This window comes from Zeus faber (assembly GCF_960531495.2).
Source record: "Zeus faber genome assembly, chromosome: 5".
In the NCBI taxonomy this organism is placed as follows: Eukaryota; Metazoa; Chordata; class Actinopteri; order Zeiformes; family Zeidae; genus Zeus; species Zeus faber.
The window spans coordinates 13,654,632-13,673,966 of record NC_137192.1 but is presented as its reverse complement, the minus strand read 5'-3'; the positions used below and the strand labels follow the sequence as shown (position 1 = coordinate 13,673,966).

Sequence of the window (19,335 nt, the reverse complement as noted above, 5' to 3'; positions counted from 1 at the left end):
TGTTAGGACGCATGACCACTCTATCACCTCAACCCATGACCTGTATGCAGGATGGGTGGACTGACAGTGGCTCCAGCTTGCCTATCTCTTTCACCGAAGTGAGCGGCAGCAGAAAGGCCGTTTTCAGAGAAACTATCTTGATGTCTGCGGTGTATGGGTGCTCAAATGACATGACAAAGCCCACAAAACTACCAAAAAGTCCCAAAAGGAGATTAGGGACACCTGGGCGCAGGCGTCACACACCTGCCATAAGGCGAGACACCAGCGGATGGCTGCCTGGTGTGTGAGCCGTCCAAGCCCAAATGACATGCGAAAATAGCTGCCAGGTAGACCTTTAGTAAACAGTTCCTGCAGGAACTGCGATATTGGCCCTATAGGGCAGTCGGAGGGGGTGTGTCCCCGCTGTTCACACCATTGGGCAAAAATACGCCACCTCAGTGTGTACTAGAAGGCGGCTAGAAGGCGACTTGGCACTCTGTAAAGTGCCAACCACTCAGAGACCCTAAGCTAGGAGTTTCTTTCTCTCAGGCACCAGGCCCGAAGGCACCATAGGGGCGGAGGAGGAGCTCGCACAAGGGGCCCACACTCATGTGCCAAAGATTGCCGAACCATTGCCAATTGCCAATTGCCAATTGCCTGGGCCAATAAGGGGCCACTAGCTGCAGCACCAGGTTGACCTCCTGCACCGTGTTCACCACCGGCTGAATGAGTGCAACAGGGTGAAAAGCTAGAGCGGGTGGGCCACGCCCAAGGGTGGCTAGTCCCCCCCTAGTGAGAACCACAACATGTACTCCCTCGCAATGCAAACATCCTAAGAATGGCTACAGATGAGCCAGTCATCCGGGTAGTTGTACACTCTCACCCCCTGCTGGTGTAGCGGTGCTATCACCTTTTTCACACATTTCACGAAGACCCCTGGGGCTAGAGAGACACCGAACAGGAGAGCGAGGAACTCTTAGGCTCTCCCCCGAAAGGCAAAACATAGGTACTTCTTGTACCGGGGGTGAATGGATATGTGAAAGTATGCGTCTATCAGAACTAATTTCACAAAACCAGTCTTTTGGTGGAATAAACCCCAGCAATTGATGTGTGGTCAGCATCTGGAATTAAATTTTCATCAGATGCTTGTTCAACATCTGCAGGTCCAGGATTGGGTAAAAATTCCCATCCTTTTTGGGGACCACAAAGTTTCTGCTGTAGTAGACTCCTGCTCTACCAGGATGCTCTGTATCGCTCCCTTTTCCAACAGAGAATCTAATAGTTTCCTGGGAACCTCTACTTGACCATCCGGGGCCACCGATTCAGTCTTTCCCCTGAAAGGTGGGGCACATTGCGGCAGTGCTGACTTGGTGCTAGCCATATTGGGTGCGTGCACGCTTATTCCGCAGGCCCACTGGTCTGTGAGGTCTGCGCTTCGAGCCTGGGTGAACCGATACGATACAAATTGGTACATATCGGACCCATGTCCAATTTCCCCTGGGCCGAGCCTGGGCGCCTCGACGCACAGGCGCGGCGTTCAATGGGTTCGGTGTGTGCCCGCTCATGGCCAATTGATGCCTCACAACCCCCAGATTGTGATAAAAATTGCCCCTTGGTGCGGCGTGACATGGGACACGGGTTCACATTTTTTGCACATTTCATTGTTGAATCTGTGATTGGGCTCAAACGGTTCTTTGTGGTACTGTGGGGGTTCATGCGCGACAGGCCACTGTTTATAACGGGAGCCTGCTGCTGCACTCCCACAGTAGGGCTGTGAGAAAATGAGCAATGTGATTCATGGCACAGACATTTGGGCACCTGGGTAGGCACTGAGCTGTGTGTGTGCTTTTTTCACTGTAAGCATGGGTTCTCGGCCGTAGATACGGGGAGAAAGGAACGATTCGGAGGGACAGGACAGCCATCCTGCCCCCCCCACCCCCTCGTTTCCCCCGAGGTGCTGCTCCTGCGCTTGGCTGGTAGCGCGGAACGTGTTCTGGGGAGTCCAGCCTCGTGGTTTCTGCTGCTCCTGGGTGCTCTGGGGAGGAGAAGGCAGAGGGGGACAGAAGCCCCCTTCCTGTCTCGGCGGCTTTGCTTCCGCCGCACATCTACTTCTTCGCTGGGAGGGGGCCCTGCGGGTGATCCAGGACTGAAGAGCCTCCCGGCTCTTCTTCTTCTTCTCCAGAGTGACTGGTTCAGGGCCATGCAGGCTACTATGCTACGCCCGGTAGCTTGAGCAGCACATCGGGTGTGGCGGCGGGAGAATGCGTGGCCTTCCGCTGCTCCACCAGGAGTCCCTTCTCCACCGTTGCTGAGCCGGCAAGCTCTGCCAGCAGCTTGGCCTGGTAATGCTGGAATAGGGCGTGGGTGTTGATGGCGCAGGCCGCCTGTCCCAACGGCAAGTCAGCCTTTTCGGCCACCACCGCCAGCTCTTTGGCCGCCTTGGTGGGGAGTGGGGACTTCTTCCCCAAGCCAGCGATAGGTCCTTCCACCAGAGGGAAGGTCAGGTAGCCCAGCTCCTGAGATTGATCCACTCAGCGGTGTGCCCGCGGAGCAGAGATTATCCCAACCCTTCGCCAGCTCCGCGAGGACTTTGTGGAAGAGAAGGAGAATCGGGGTGTCCCCCATCCAGCATGGAAAAAGCCGTGTCCAGGACTCATGAGGTGGGTAGACACAACTTTCTGGCCAGGCAAGCAGCCTCAGTCTCCTCACCGTAGCCAGGGAAAGCTGGGTGCAGGCACGATACGGCAGAAATGGCGGTGGCCCTTCTCCCTGCGATGTCTGCAGTCCGGATACGACCTCCTCACTGCCATAGCTCTATTTTGCCATAGAAAAAAGAGAGAGTGGAAAATATATTTTATATATAAATGTATACTTCTTCACCGAATGGTTCTCGAGCCGGTGATTCACAATGAGCCGCAATATGCGCTGTATACCCGCGGGGGCGGGACGGAAGAGTCGTCACTTGCGAATCCAATGCAGAGCGTTTTGATTGAATTACGTGATCTGATGATCTGTCCCATAAGTAATAGATTGCAGTCCCTGCGATAGGAAGCTATAATTTGTTTCATATCATTCGTCACCATATCATTACGTCAGCTGATGCTGCTGGAAACTCAATAGATTTTAACTCGTTTTAGTAGTAATGCTAAGCGTCAGCATGAACTGATGCTACATTCTATGCGAACTCAGAAGTTTGTAATTGGTGTTGATACAATGAGATGGTGTGTTTTACAGGGACCCTGAAAACTGTAATTTTTTTTTATAACACGACTAACCTGGATGCTGTGTATTGATGCCTGCAGCTATATTCATTATTATTACAATTATTTTACCTTTTACATTGCATTTAGCAGACGCTTTTATCCAAAGCGAGTTACAATTATTTAAACACCGACGGACGCAGCCATCAGGAGCAATTTGGGGTTAAGTGTCTTGCTCAAGGACACTACAGCATGCTAGCAGGAGGAGCCTGGGATCAAACCAGCAACCTTTAGATCACTAGACCACCAGCTCTACCGCCTGAGCTACCATATTTTATGCATTTGTACCAAAATCCATTTGGATGTTGATTTTATTTTATTTCCTTCAAATATACTGTATAATATATAGTATATTTGAAAACAATTTAATAAGATAATAAAAGAGATAAACAGATATTTATTATATATCTCTCTCATATTTAGCATGAAGCCAGGCCTAGTTCTGCTTGAACGCAATGAGTTCAATATTAAAATTAAAATATACATTTAAAGAAGAGTTTCCAGTGTTAGATGAATATACAGTATATTCCCTACCAAATGTATTGAAAAGCAATGAGTTCTACTCAGCAACTTAGACACTTACTGTGAGGGGCTGGGTGTACATACTGAATATATATATATATATATATATATATATATATATATATATATATATATATATATAATGTTGTGCTCCAGTGCTGTCTCATTTCCCTAAAATATAATTGGTTGGTATGACCCAAATTTCTTGTTTATTTGCAAATTATGGACTTGGGCCAAACTCTCAGCTGTGTGACATCACAAGCTAACCCAGAATGCAAAGCACAGACGTAAATCATCTCAAATCATACAAATTTAAAAAAATAAAATTGAGGCTATGTGTAGTTTTAGTGTGCTGGGTTTGGATGGATCATGTTGTAAACTTTCCCAGTATGCATAGTGGCAGCACAATTAGCTTCAAATACATAATGAATGGCAGCTCTGGTACAAATGCAGCGACGCAGCGACGCAGCATCCCAGATCTGCCAGCGCTGTCCCCCTGGAGCCTCAGATGGAAATAAGTCTGATCTACATCCTTCAAAACATACTCTACCAACTTCAAAACACACACACGTACGCATGCACGCACACACGCACGCACGCACACACACACACATATGCTGCAGTGGGGTTGTAGGGTCAGCCCGCTAATGCAGAGGGAACCCCCTGTGAGAGGGACTGGGTGTGTGTGTGTGTGTGTGTGTGTGTGTGTGTGTGTGTGTGTGTGTGTGTGTGTGTGTGTGTGTGTGTGTGTGTGTGTGTGTGTGTGTGTGTGTGTGTGTGTGTGTGCACATGTGTGTGTGACTTTGGGATTCTGTGAGTGTGTCCTCAATATGAAGTTCACCAAACTGAAACAGAAAAAAAACAGTAGAATAAGTGTTTTATGTGAGATTAACTCTGGGGCCGCAGCAGGGGACCAGGGGCCGGGACAGGAAAAATTAGTAAATTTAAAAATTAACACACAAGCCAAAAGTGTGTGTTCTATCCATTAATATGATGTTGTTATAAATACAGTACAAAGCTGCTTTTTTCAAAAACACTTTTGAACACTTTGATCAGTGTGAGTTAATTTACCAAGTGATTAATTTAGTTGATCAGATTCAGTCCATAAATTAAAGGACATTTTGGGGTCTGTGGAAAAATGCATATCGGAAACAACTGATTTATGACTTAAGACCTTCACACACCAAGAACGACGTGGATAAACTCCATAAAATTGCGAATAATTCAGAGGGGAACTGAGTGCTGTGACATGGTACAGTAGGAGGTGGGTGTGTAAATTCATTGTATTTGTGTTGCAGCAAAAGCCCCTTTTTTCTTCTTGATGCATATTATATTCACACCAACTGGGACATGATTTTGGCAATAAATTATATAGGTCCTTAAAAAGAGCACAGTCAGCATCTTGTGCTTTGGTCAAATAAAAATATTATGAAATATTTGGGTGCATCCACGGGAGGAGGGCAGAACGTGGATATTTCACTGTTTGGGACGAGAGCTTAAAGTGGAGCAGAGCCTCTTCAGGAAGCCTGTGGGACCATTTGTTGTCCTTAAATTAATTTGTTCTGACAGACAACTCTAAGATTTATTTTAAAATGATCATTATTTATTTAGCAATGTTTGAGTTTAGGCGTCTGGGCTCTACTGCTCATCACTCCAGGTGAGGTGAATAGAAGACACGCTAGGTGACCTAGAAATATACGAGTGATGAACCCAAGAAGAGTAGAGCCCAACAGGTGGATGCAGGGGAGGTGGAGGGAGCGCGGCAAAGCAGGCGGCAAAGCAGGCGGCAAAGCAGGTGGGGAAGGAGGGATTGGGTGCTTAAATAGGTCAGCCCATATAAGGGCCTGGAAGCATGTAGCGTCGTAGAGTTGTCAGACAGAACTAGCTCCACAAGCTACGCATCATTTTAATGTTTTCTTTTTTTATGTTTTTTTTCTGTCTTTAACTGTGCCATTTATAAATGTTTGATATTCAGGGTTGCAATGACTGCATGTAAGTGGGAAAAGTATTATTGAGATAAATTGCACAAAAACACAGGTTATCTCTTCTCTGGCTACAACAATTTCATAAATTTCACTGGTGTGTTCGATATCTATATCAACATATTAAGGCCTGAAATACAGTATATTGCCTCAATGGACTTTAAGAGAGATGCTGTGTGTGTGTGTGTGTGTGTGTGTGTGTGTGTGTGTGTGTGTGTGTGTGTGTGTGTGTGTGTGTGTGTGCGTGCATGCGCGCGTGTGTGTGTGTGCGTGTGTGTGTGTGTGTGTTGTGCGTGTGTGTATATGTGTGTGCACCTAACCTGTACAAGATAAACAACTGCGGCATCCTTGTAAAATGTCACAGACCTCTGCTAGGAGACTTATATGAATATAAAACATATATTACACCTTGTTAATCACACACACACACACACACACACACACACACACACACACACACACACACACACACACACACACACACACACACACACACACACACACACACACACACACAGTCCAGTAGATGGATCTCTTGGTCTATTTTAACATGAGGTTTTTCTCGGGACCAGTCAAACTGTTTTGTCCTTGGTTTTGTCCAGAAGGGGAAAAACACCAGACTGACCACAGAACGACTTTATCTACAAAATAGATCAAAGTATAAAAGTATTCAAGGTCATCTCGAAAAACTTAATGGAAGGTGAACGTATTTATTTTTAAATGAAAGGATGCGCCTTGGGGGTGGACAGGCCCTGTGTACTGTTTTAACACAGATCCAGACTAGACAGACAGACAGACAGACAGACAGACAGACAGACAGACAGACAGACAGACAGATAGATAGGTAGGTAGGTAGACAGACAGACAGACAGACAGACATACAGACAGATAGATAGACAGATAGATAGATAGATAGATAGATAGATAGATAGATAGATAGATAGATAGATAGATAGATAGATCGATAGATAGATAGATAGATAGATAGATTTCTCAGAATATTTTCCAAACTATAATTGTTAAACCCACTTCTGCTTCTACCCCATTTATCTTCAATGTATTGTTCCACACATATATTTCCATTTTGTGACAAATGTATTGCTATTATTTAAGTAAATTATTATTAATTATTATTTCTATTAAATACTCTGAATAATTATTATACTGTATACTGTACATTGTATTATTTATTATATATTGTGTTATGTATTACATATACATATTAAATTGTGTTACTATTATATTCATTGCATTATATGATATATTGTATTATATATTATACACATACTAAATTGTGTTACAGTATATATTATATCATAAAGTATATTTATTATATTACAGAATTGTAATGTCTTCCATTGACGTTGTCATAGCCTCTCTCTCTCTCTCTCTCTCTCTCTCTCTCTCTCTCTCTCTGTCCATCATCCTGTCTCTCATTTAAAACCCTGGTCTTTACGTCATCACACTCTCCTCCCTTCTTTTCATCTCTGCTCCTCCTCCTCTTTTCACTTCTCCTCACCCCCTATGCCCTAAACTTCCTTTCCCTTTTTGTATTCACTCCTCCCCTCTCTTCTCATACCCTCACTTGATGCCTCCTCTCTTCTCTTCTCTCACCATCTCATGACCTACAGTAACGTTATTCCTCTTCTCCCTCATCCCTCTTCCCCCCCTCTGTCTCCACACCCACCCCCCTCTCTCCTTCTCCCGATTTCTATCTCACCCCCTCAGTCTTTTCCAAGGTTTTGGGTTTGAACCCAACTGGGATGTTTCCGTGTGGAGTTTGCATGGTCTCCCCATCTTTACATGGGTTTCCTCTCACAGTAAAGACATGGTTGTAGCGCAAGGCATTGGCTTCAGAACTGGACTTGGTCCCCGGGCGGCACACTATGGCCGCCCACTGCTCCTAAATAGCTAGGACGGGTGAAATGCAGAGAGAGGATTTCCCCACGAGGACCAATAAAGTGATTCTTCTTCCCCCTCTCCCCCTCTCTCTCTCTCTCCTTCCTTCCCTCCCTCTCTCCAGTGGACACGGAAGGCAGGAGGTTAAAGGGCGGCATCCAGCGCAGCACGGAGACCGGCCTGGCAGTGGAGATGCCGAGCCGCACGGTGCGCCAGGCGAGCCACGAGTCCATCGAGGACAGCATGAACAGCTATGGCTCCGAGGGCAAGTGAGTACCGACGGGGGGGAATGAACATTTATTCTTCCCTTTTGACAGCATTATAAGAAGGGTTGTTGGGGCGTTTCCAAACCATCAGCTTCACCTTGAATCACCTTGACCTTGAAGCAAATTACAACATGTGGCAGTTTCGCCTGCCACACGCCCCCCAAGTGACGTATTCAGGGCCTTCCGCCACAGAGACACAGATGAAGGGGTAGAAAACACAAGTTTATTGTGGAGAGGGGCCTTGATAAAATAAGCCCAGGAGCAGATGGACACAGGTCATGACACAGGCTCCTCTCGCCTGAGTGTGTGTGTGGATGGGGGTTTTAACCTGTTGCTCCCTAGACCAACCAACGAGCAACAGGTACGCAGCCACTCTGATCCTGGGTCCCCATTACCTCCACCCAGGACAGGTGCGGCTGCTCAAACCACAACATCCCTACACAACACAACAGCTTATTCGTTTTTCAACACCCTGACCCTGACTTGCAATACATACATTTTTTCATGGTATTGAACCACTGCATATCACTCACAGAGCAAACAAACGATTTCTGGGAATAAGCAGCACTAGTGGAGTTAGAGATTTATTTTGAAGTTAGAAAGTACGTTAGACAGTGAAGGGGAAATAGATACTCCTGAGATTGAGAGGTCAGTGCAAGTACGGTCCGGGTGTAGTCTGATGTGACTTAGGCCTTACACTTGTTGTTTCAATGCCATTTTTTATCATCTGATAGGGTTAAGGTTGGGGTTAGGTGTGGACAGTCCCAGATCAGAATATGAGGTCTGATGAGGTAGACCACCTCGGGACGTGGGCAGGATCTCACCGTGACCGGATTTCATAGGTGTGCGGACAGCGATTGGGGAACCATGTGGGTAGATTGTTGTGTACATGCTTGCGTGAGAACATACATGCTCAAAAGTATGCTTTCACATTAAAAAGCTCATCACTTCATCACTGTGACAGAGAAGGATCTTTTGAGGATATGGTCTCACCGTAACTTTCGCTTTCCCTGCTCTCCGTTCTCACCATTCCTACTATGACAGAAGTCACATTGAAATGATAGGTACAACGGAGGTCTAAGTCTTAGAAATAAAGGGATTTCAAATGTCACAACCCACATTGTGAGTGGCCAGACATTTCAAATGTTTCGCCCTCGGCACTTTGGCAGATATTTCCATTTTTCCATCGAATTTGTTTCCCCCCCAAGGTTCATTGGCAAAATAGGTTAAGGGTACACGACATTGTTGGCCTAAATTGTCTCGATGGTTTCTTGATTGATTGGTTACTTGGCTAAGTGGATGAGCCTCAGATGTCCCAGAATTAATTTGCACAATTACATTAAGAAAGAGGGGAGTCCTTTGTTGTCAGGGAGTTTCCCCGACAACAAACGTGAAAAAACTTCCAACACAACGAGAGAGAGAGAGAGAGAGAGAGAGAGAGAGAGAGAGAGAGAGAGAGAGCTTGTTTGCTGCAATTTGCCAATAATGCTTATTTAATGGGTTTGGAAGACAAGGATAGAGGCAGATAAAAAGAGACAGACAGATAGACAGACAGACAGACAGACAGGTAGAACCCTCCTTTCTGAAAAACATCCTGATGCTGCTAAACCTAAAACGAGACGTTCCTCTCCTCCTCTTTTGCCACTGAGTGGCTGTTGAGGCATCCTCCACTCCACTCATCTTCACTTCACTTTCTACTGGAGCTGAACTCCTCTCTTTCATCTTTTCGGATCTCAGTGAGTGGGAGGAAGGCAGAGTTTTCTGGCTGGAAAACAAACGGCGTCAGACAGAGCGGGACGCCTGTCTGCGCTCACCAAGACTCAAACTGAGTTAAACACAACGCATTTCTGCTTGGTCAGAACCACAGTGGGGAAAGAGAGGAAGGAGGGGGGATCTACTATGAGCTCTATTGGAACTGTGCCGATGACATTGGCACTGAACACACACACACACACACACACACACACACACACACACACACACACACACACACACACACACACACACACACACACACACACACACACACACACACACACACACACACACACACACACACACACACACACACACACACACACACAAACAGGCAAACAGATCAACTCCAGACCTGGCTGCCACTTTTGAGCTTGAATTCCTGCCACTTACGTAATGCTGTGTGTGTGTGTGTGTGTGTTATAGCAAAAACAAAATGAGAGGATGGATTTATTGAAAAATAGTGAAGTAACGAAATGTAGTTGGAAAGGAAGTGTAGCACTTCCTTTCACACCATATTTTGTCACTTCACTATCTTTCAGTCTTTCAAGATACTAGGACAGACAGACAGACAGACAGACAGACAGACAGACAGACAGACAGACAGACAGATAGATAGATAGATAGATAGATAGATAGATAGATAGATAGATAGATAGATAGATAGATAGATAGATAGATAGATAGATAGATAGATAGATAGATAGATAGATAGATAGATAGATAGATAGATAGGACACAGGGTTTTGAGTCTAATCCCCAGATGTTCCACACACAGCCATGTTTTAAATCTCAAGCTTTTACAGCTCTCTAATACCCAATCAGCTAATGCACGCACACACACACACACACACACACACACACACACACACACACACACACACACACACACACCCGCACGCACACGCACACACACACACACACACACAGACAAGTAGATGCATGGACCTGACTACATTATCTCACCTGCAAAACGAATGATTTGTTCATTCATTATCTAATTGTGGGTAATGCACACACACACACACACACACACACACACACACACACACACACACACACACACACACACACACAACTGCACACACATGTAAGAACTGTGTGTATGAGCATAAAACAAATATGCACAACATATTACATAATCATATTTTCTAGGCTGCGAGTAATGCATGTGTTTGGTGAACAAACATGTGCACCGTATATGGTATACATAACATGTATACCATACGATATGTACTATAATGTACCGTGTGTTTACCATACCATACCATACAATACACACCACACTTCACACTTGCACACACACACACACACACACACACACACACACACACACACACACACACACACACACACACACACACACACACACACACACACACACACACACACACACACACACACACAAACAAGGGAACCACATTTATAACTCAATGCCTTTGCATGTATGAATAAAACAACTTAATGACTGTTGTGTGTAAGTGTGTGTGTGTGTGTGTGTGTGTGTGTGTCTGTGTGTGTGTGTGTGTGTGTGTGTGTGTGTGTGTGTGTGTGTGTGGAAGAGTGTATTCTGAGGAAGAGTGTATTCTGTTCATCCTGGCCAAGAAGGTCAGAAAAAAACACAAGGGAAGGGAGGATGGGGATTAGAGAGAGAGGGAGAGAGAGAGAGAGGAAGAATAAAAAGAGCCGTGGGACGGAGGAATGTAGGGCAGAGAGGTAGACAAGAACAAAGGAGAGGAGAGACGAGAGAGGTAGCGGGAGGGAGGGAGAGATAGGAAGAGAGAGAGAGAGAGAGAGAGAGAGAGAGCAAAAGACAGGGAGTGGTATATCTCATGGGGCACGGGCAGCTGCAGCAACTGTAAAAATAGAGCAGAGGGGAGGAGAGGATAGGAAAGGGGAGGAGAGGAGGTGGGGGAGAGGAGGGGAAGACAGCGGAGAGGGGGAGGAGAGGGGAAGGTTGAACAGGGGAAAAGAGGGGGAGAGGGGAGGGTTTGAACAGGGAGGGATTGAGTAGAGGATGAACCAGGAGAGGAGAGGGGGAGAGGAGGCAAGGAGGAGAATAGGAGAGGAGACAGGAGGGTTGAAGAGGGGGAGAACCAGGAGAGGAGAGAGGGAGAGGGGGAGGATGAAGAGGGAATGCGTCTACTCGACCTCCCTCTACTGTATTGTACCTCTGCTCTAACTCCCCCTACCTCAAGTCTACCTTTCCATCTACCTCTGGATGGTAGATGGAAACACACACACTCTACATCTACTCTCCTCTTCCTCCCTCAACTGTACATATAGTTTACTCTACCCCCTCTACCTGTACCTCCCTCTACTCTACATCTGCTCTCCCTCCACTCTATTTCTACTCTACCTTTACTCTACCTCCACCTATAGGTCTGCTCTACTTCCCTGTACTGTACCTCTGCTCTACCTCTACTCTAGTCTATCTCCCTCTACATTACTCACCCGCTTCCTCCTTCCACTCTACCTGTACTCTATTCTATCTCTACTCTACCTCGACTCTGTGGAGCACTGATGAGGGAATACCCCATTTTTGTCAATATTTTGACAAAAACATATGATATCATAGTTTGATTTGTCTATAATTTGATTCATATCAATATCATCCTCAATATCAATATACGTTTTGATTGATTATGAGACTCTATCTGAGGGAGCTGGAGCTGGAATCGGTCCAGATGGAGAGTTGTGTCTGAGAGGACGAGAGACATGGTGATAAACAAAGAGATGCTGATCCTCTTACCGTAATTATTTACCACAGATTAATTATACATTCAACTTCAGCGATTATGTAATCATCATCTGTCCACCTGCACCTCCCATTGAGAGAGAGAGAGAGAGAGAGAGAGAGAGAGCGAGAGAGAGAGAGAGAGCGAGAGAGAGCGAGAGAGAGAGGGTGGATCTCCCAGTGGTGATGAGTAGGAAAAATATTAAACTGATTGGTTCTGTGTGTGTGTGTGTGTGTGTGTGTGTGTATGTGTGTGTGTGTGTGTGTGTGTGTGTGCGTGCCGTCTTTATAACCTGAATAACATGGGGCAAAAATTAATCACAGCGCTGCCTCAGCTGCCGGTGCCCTACCGGTGAAACTAAAAATGTAGTGGTGAAAATGTAAAATAGAGGAGAGAGGAGAGATGGTGAGAGGGGGAAGAGATAAATACATCAACACTGACAAATACTACTGCTACCTAATCTATCTCCTAATCAATTCAATTCAAATTTGCTTTACTGGCATGACAAGCATTCTTCCATTGTCAAAACATAACAAGACATAACAATTAAAACTATTATTATGATACACAACATCTAGGAAAATATATTTAGCCAATAATGAAATAATAAATAAATTACATTTATAGGTGCCAATAATAAAAATAGACAAATATCGACCCGGCAAATACATATAGTAAAATAAAGGTGAGGAACAGGTCACATAAAGGTGTGTAGGTGAGTTGTCACCCAGTGTCCCTCCATCTCTGACAGGCTCCATGTATTCAGCATTCTGCTTTTTCTCCTAAAACGAGGGACATTCTCGGCTCGTACTTAAATCCATTGCATTTTTTTAAATTGTATTAAATGTAGTGTTCTAGTCCTCTCTGATGTCCTGATATTTGTGGCAGCTTGTGCGGAAGTGCAGCTACTGTATGTCTCCATTTCTACTTGGCTGCAGCGGGAGCACAGCGTGGCCTAGCTGGATTGCCAGATCTGACCATGGTGGGTCTATAGCCGGAGCACTGCCTGGCCTCTCTGGGTTGCCAGGTCTGAAGGTGGCCTCTTTTCCATGGCCAGACTGTGCTCACCATACATCGTCAAGGTTTTGTTGTGGTCCGTGGTCAGATATCCTGCAGTGGTGTACTGTCTATTTAGGGCCAAAAAGTACTGAAGCTTACTTTTTTTTTTTTTTTGTAGTTTCATTGCAATATGTTTCATTAATGATTTTGTTGATAGATGGATGGGTCAAATTCTTTGAAGGATAATGTCAATGTCCTGACACTGTCTGGTGTTGGTCTGTGAGGACCAGCACCATCTGACCGAGGGGTCTTGTAGCCTGTGCGGCCTCAGGACCAGCTGACAGAGGGGTCTGGTAGCCTGTGCGGCCTCAGGACCAGCTGACCGAGGGTTCCTGTAATCTGTGTGGCCTCAGGATCGATGGGTATGGTAGCCTGTGCGGCCTCAGGACCAGCTGACTGAGGGGTCTGGTAGCCTGTGCAGCCTCAGGACCGAGGGGTCTGGTAGTCTGTGCGGCCTCAGGACCAGCTGCTTGAGGGGTCTGGTAGTCTGTGCGGCCTTAGGACCAGCTGACTAATGCGTCTGGTAGTCTGTGCATTCTCAGAACCAGCTGACCGAGGGGTCTGATAGTCTGTGCGGCCTTGGGACCAGCTGACTGACGGGTCTGGTAGCCTGTGCAGCCTCAGGACCGAGGGGTCTGGTAGTCTGTGTGGCCTTAGGACCGCAGGGTCTGGTAGTCTGTGCAGCCTCAGGACCAAGGGGTCTGGTAGTCTGTGTGGTCTCAGGACCAGCTGCCTGAGGGGTCTGGTAGTCTGTGCGGCCTTTGGACCAGCTGACTAATGCGTCTGGTAGTCTGTGCGTTCTCAGAACCAGCTGACCGAGGGGTCTGACAGTCTGTGCGGCCTTGGGACCAGCTGACTGAGGGGACGCTTCTCTATGTTTATCTCTTGGATTTGGAGGGTGTTGCTTGTTTTTAGGTGTTTTCAGAATTGAATGGCCCATTTTTCAATATGGATTATTATTTATATTTAGGGGGTATTGGACTGATTCTGCCCTGCATACATTGTTTTGTTTTCCTCTGGACATGGTGGATGCTTTTATGCTATGCTCTCGTAATCACTGCACTACTATAGGGAGAACGGACCAAGTCCGAAAGTCAATTATATTTCGGACTGTGGGTACATTTTCGATTATATAAGATTTTAGAAAGCAATTCAGATGTCATATGCATGTTTAAATGTTCTACACAATGGTTCAACTTTGAAATTATTAATCGGAATATAAATCAGAATGATTTTAATTCCCCTGGTGCATTTACATATACTGTATGAGGAATATGTGATTATTGGTGCGTATCTACAGATGATTAGCATTTAAAAATGCTTAACAGTCTGAGAATAAAATAAAATAAAATAATTTTGTTATAGATGACAATTCACTCTTTAGGGCTGTTTTAAGTTGTTCACATATCCTATTTCATTACATATAGTATTTTCTTTATTGTTTTTGTGCGCTTTGTATAATCTTGTTTAGCTGAACGCACTCATACAAACATATCGTTCAGCAGATCCGACTCGTGTTCTTTTTCTCGCCATATTCGGCGGTTGTTGATTATTATGCCAACGTTTCTAGTGAAAATGTTCAGTATGTTCATTATGTGTTTTATGGACCACACTGTGAGTTGGTGGTGAAGGATATTGTGGTGTAGGGATGTTGTGGTTTGAGCAGCCACACCCGTCCTGGGTCTTGGTAATTGGGGACCCAGGATCAGAGTGGCCGCATGCCTGTTGCTCGTTGGTTGGTCTAATGAGCAACAGGTAAAACATACACTCAGGAGAGGAGCCCTTGTCATGACACATGTCCATCTGCTCCTGTTCTTATTCCACCTAGCCCACTCTCTACAACAAACTGTGTGTCTGAAACCCCGTTGCCTGTGTCTCTGTGCCGGAGGTCGCTGAAAACGCCACTTGGGTAGTGTGTGGTAGGCAAAACTGCCACAGATATTTAGAGGAGGTTTCAAATATTAATGGATCATTGCGGTAGAAGATGAAGTTCATGTCTTTATTAAAGAGTTAAGAAAAGCTACTGTTTTCTTTTGTTTGTTTTTAATGTTTGTGCGGATCATACAATGGGTATTCATTTAGTCGTTGCCGGTGATGTTGAAATGAACCAATGGGATTGATGGGCTCGATTCAGAATAGTTTTCATGTACATTCATTCACATTTCCCTCCCTCTCTCTCTCCCTCTCTCTCTCCATCCAGTCTGAACTACAGTGGGATGTGTCTTGCGTCCGACGCCCAGTTCAGTGACTTCCTGGACGGGATGGGTCCCGCTCAGTTCGTGGGCCGACAGACGCTGGCGACGACATCCATGGGTAAGAAGGAGATGAACACAAGGCCTCCATCTTATATTAAACAGCAGAAAAATGTTTGAATAACATAACATTCATCCCAAATGTTCCAGTTTCTTATGTTATAGGTGTGGCACGGCTGTTGAGCAAGAAAAATATAAATGAAGGGAAAGAAATAAGGGTCAACAGAGAGAGAAAGTATATAGAGAAGTGTTTGTGATCTGACTCTTCATCCAACTGGGTAAATAAACATGGAAGGCAAAATAATTGAAACACTGTAGTTCAATTTATGATTTAGAAAGCCTCATACTCGTTTGAAGTCGCAAACTAATGTTTTTAAATTAGAACGAGTCAGGTTTAAATCATCGTCATGACACAGAAATCTGTCCCGGAGCTGTCCTACTTTCCTGCGGCGGCAGTGGCATCCGTTCAAAGTGGGCCAGGCTGGTTCTGGGCGGCCTGCAGAGCGTCCTCTTAAAGTGGGTCGGGCTGGTTCTGGACAGCCTGCAGAGTGTCCTTTCAAAGTGGGCCGGGCTGGCACATTGGGATAAGTCTCAGTTCCTAGACAACAACTCAGTGAAAGTCGTCATCTACTCATCCAGAATTTAACCTAACCTTTAACGTGAAACTGTAACAATGTCCATCTCATAGACCAGAGAACAAAATCGACGTCACCCGTTAGCTTCTGAAGAGACGATTTGAAGCCTTGCGTCACGTATCAGTGCCGGAATTTTGTAAAAAAAAAAAACAATAGTTCTGCTAAATTTTCCTAATATGAGACTCTGGACCTTCACGGCTTCTTCTCGCTTGTGTCCCCCTAGGCGACGTGGAGATCGGCCTGACGGAGAGGAATGGGGGCTTGGAGGTGGAGGTGGTCCAAGCCAGAGGGCTGACCATGAAGACGGGCTCCAAAGGACCACCAGGTCAGACCAGTGAACGAATGAATCAATGAATGAATCGACCATTTAGTCAATCAAGCCATCAATCAATCTATCTACATCCCCCCTCTCTATATGACTGTGTTGTAGTTTTAGATTCAGTTATAACAACAGACTGTCATTGCTGCCGTTTTCTCCTCTGGTTGCATAATTGCAAACTAAACTGGACAAGCTTACAGTAGCTTGCCTTTGTCACTGTACACACCACAACACATGCATACATGCAGCTACGGTGGCCGACACACACACACACACACACACACACACACACACACAATTAATGAAGGCCGCGAAATGTGTTCTCCGCTTTTTTCCCCATCAAGGCGTGTCCTTACTCCAGGCTTACAGTGCCTGGGGATCAACTTCAGCATCCATCGCTGGTCGGACAATGTTTCTTGTGCATGTTTTTAGTGGGGGGTCTTACAATGTTATAAAGAGGAAACCCATTGTGAGCACGGAGAGAAGATGCAAACTCCACAGAGGAAGGCCCCTTATGGGCCCCTAAAAGCCTGTGCCACGAGGCACTAATTGATTCCTAGCTGCATAAGAATTAGAGAAAGAGAGAGAGAGAGAGAGAGAGAGAGAGAGAGAAAGATAGAGAGAGAAAGACCGATAGACTGACAGACAGAGGGATCGAAATATAGAGACGTCATTGGTTTTTAATAATAATAATAATAACAATAATAATAATAATAATAATAACAACAACAATAATAATAATAATAATAATGATAATAATAATAATAATAATAAATATTATTGTTATTATTACTTTATTTTAATATTACTAGCAATAATAATAATAACGCAATTTACATTAATAACAATAATAATACATTTTATTTATAGAGCGCTTTTCAGGTTACTTAAAGACTTTACATAAGTTAAAATGATTATAGAAAGCAACACACAAACAACAAACTAAATACATTAGTCATTAATCATCACATTAAAAGCAATTCTGAAAAGGTGAGTTTTGATCAGTGATTTGAACAAGGACAGATCGGTGCAGTCTTGGATGTGTCTTGAGAGAGAGTTCCAGAGGGAGAGCTAGGAGGCAGCCAAGGAGAAGGCTCTGTCGCCCCAGGTCTGGTGCTTGCTCCTGAGTGCTGGAGACAGGCGGTTGCATTAGAGGAGCGAAGGCTGTGGGATAGTGTGTGTTGTTGGTGAGGTAGGAGGGGGCCCGGTTGTGGAAGGCTTTGTAAGTGAGAATAATGATTTTGAATTGGATCTATTGTGGACAGAGGGCCAGTGGACGTTCTGGAGGCCACTGGTGATGTGGTCACAGGAGCGGGAGTGCATGAGCAGGCGAGCAGCAGAGTTCTGTATGTACTTAACTTTATTTAGGATAATGTGCCATAAAGAATGCTGTTGCAGTAGTCAATTCTGGATGTGATGAAGGCATGGATCAAAGTTTCGGCAGCAGAGAAGGAGAGTGATGGGTGGAGACGAGCTATGTTTTTTAGGTGGAAAAAGGCAGTTCTCGTGATTTGATTAATGTGGTGTTCAAAAGGAGAGCGGTTGCTGTCGGAATGACTCAGAGGCTGCGGATGTGTGAGAAGGGACACAGAATGGTGTTATCGATTGCGAGGCAGAAGTTGTGAGGGAGTGGTTTTGCTGAGGGATTTTGAACCGATGATGATCATATCTGATATATCACCGTTTAGTTTGAGGAAATTGACTTGCATCCATAATTTAATTTCAGTGAGGCAGTTGGTCAGAGTGGAGGGATGGATTTAGTGGAGATGTCGAGTTGGACGTCATCGGCATAGCAGTGGAAGTGGAGACTATGATGTATGGTGTTGCCGAGGGGGCGACATGCAGAGGATGAACAGGAGAGGGCCGAGCACTGAACCCTAAGGGGACGCCTTGGGACAGGGGAGTGGTGGGGGAGGTGCAGTTGTTGATGTTGATGAACTGTTGTCTGTTTGTGAGATATGACTTTAGTGAGGAGAGGGCAGTAACGGGGATGTTAAGGGAGGATTTGAGGCGGGAGAGAAGAATGGTGTGGTGGATGGTGTCGAAAGCTGCGGTAAGGTCGAGGAGGAGGAGAATGCTGAGTTGACCAGAGTCTGAGGAGAGGAGGAGATCGTTGGTGACTTTGAGGAGGGCTAATCATTTAAATAGAATTGATGTATACAGTGAGACAGAGAGAAAGAGAGGGAGAAAGAGAGGTTTTAAGGGGGAAGAGATAAAAGGGAGGTAGAGAACGGTGGAGTGAAAGGATGAAAGGAAAGCCATCCATGAAACGACAAAGGAGAAGCTGTATGCCAGGATCTAATCTTTAATCTTATCATCTAAAATACAGGATGAAAAGCCCCCCCCCCCTTGTGTGTGTGTGTGTGTGTGTGCGTGTGTGTGTGTTGTGGTTAGAGGTGTGTGTGTGTGTGTGTGTGTGTGTGTGTGTGTGTGTGTGTGTGTGTGTGCGTGAATGTGTGTACACTGTATGTGTGTGTGGAAATGTGTTTTTGTTCTAATCTTTGCCTGTTTTTTTGTGTGTTTGTGAGAGTCTTTGCAGATTTGTGTGTTTTTAGAAAATTAGACATGTGTGTGTTTGTGTGTTCGCCTCAATTAGTGTGTGTGTGTGTGTGTGTGTGTGTGTGTGTGTGTGTGTGTGTGTGTGTGTGTGTGTGTGTGTGTATGTGTGT

General features: G+C 45.3%; 1 protein-coding gene across 1 annotated transcript in view; it reads left to right on the top strand.

Annotated features, from left to right (window-relative positions):
* rims4 (regulating synaptic membrane exocytosis 4) overlaps positions 1–19,335 on the top strand; it is a gene marked incomplete at its 3' end in the record, with an annotated part of 44,462 nt that overhangs the window by 20,615 nt on the left and 4,512 nt on the right. The window contains exons 2-4 of the mRNA XM_080000029.1: positions 7,767–7,911; positions 15,661–15,773; positions 16,571–16,672. Coding sequence (XP_079856155.1) covers positions 7,767–7,911; positions 15,661–15,773; positions 16,571–16,672 — 360 coding nt within the window. The remainder of the gene's footprint in view (positions 1–7,766; positions 7,912–15,660; positions 15,774–16,570; positions 16,673–19,335) is intronic.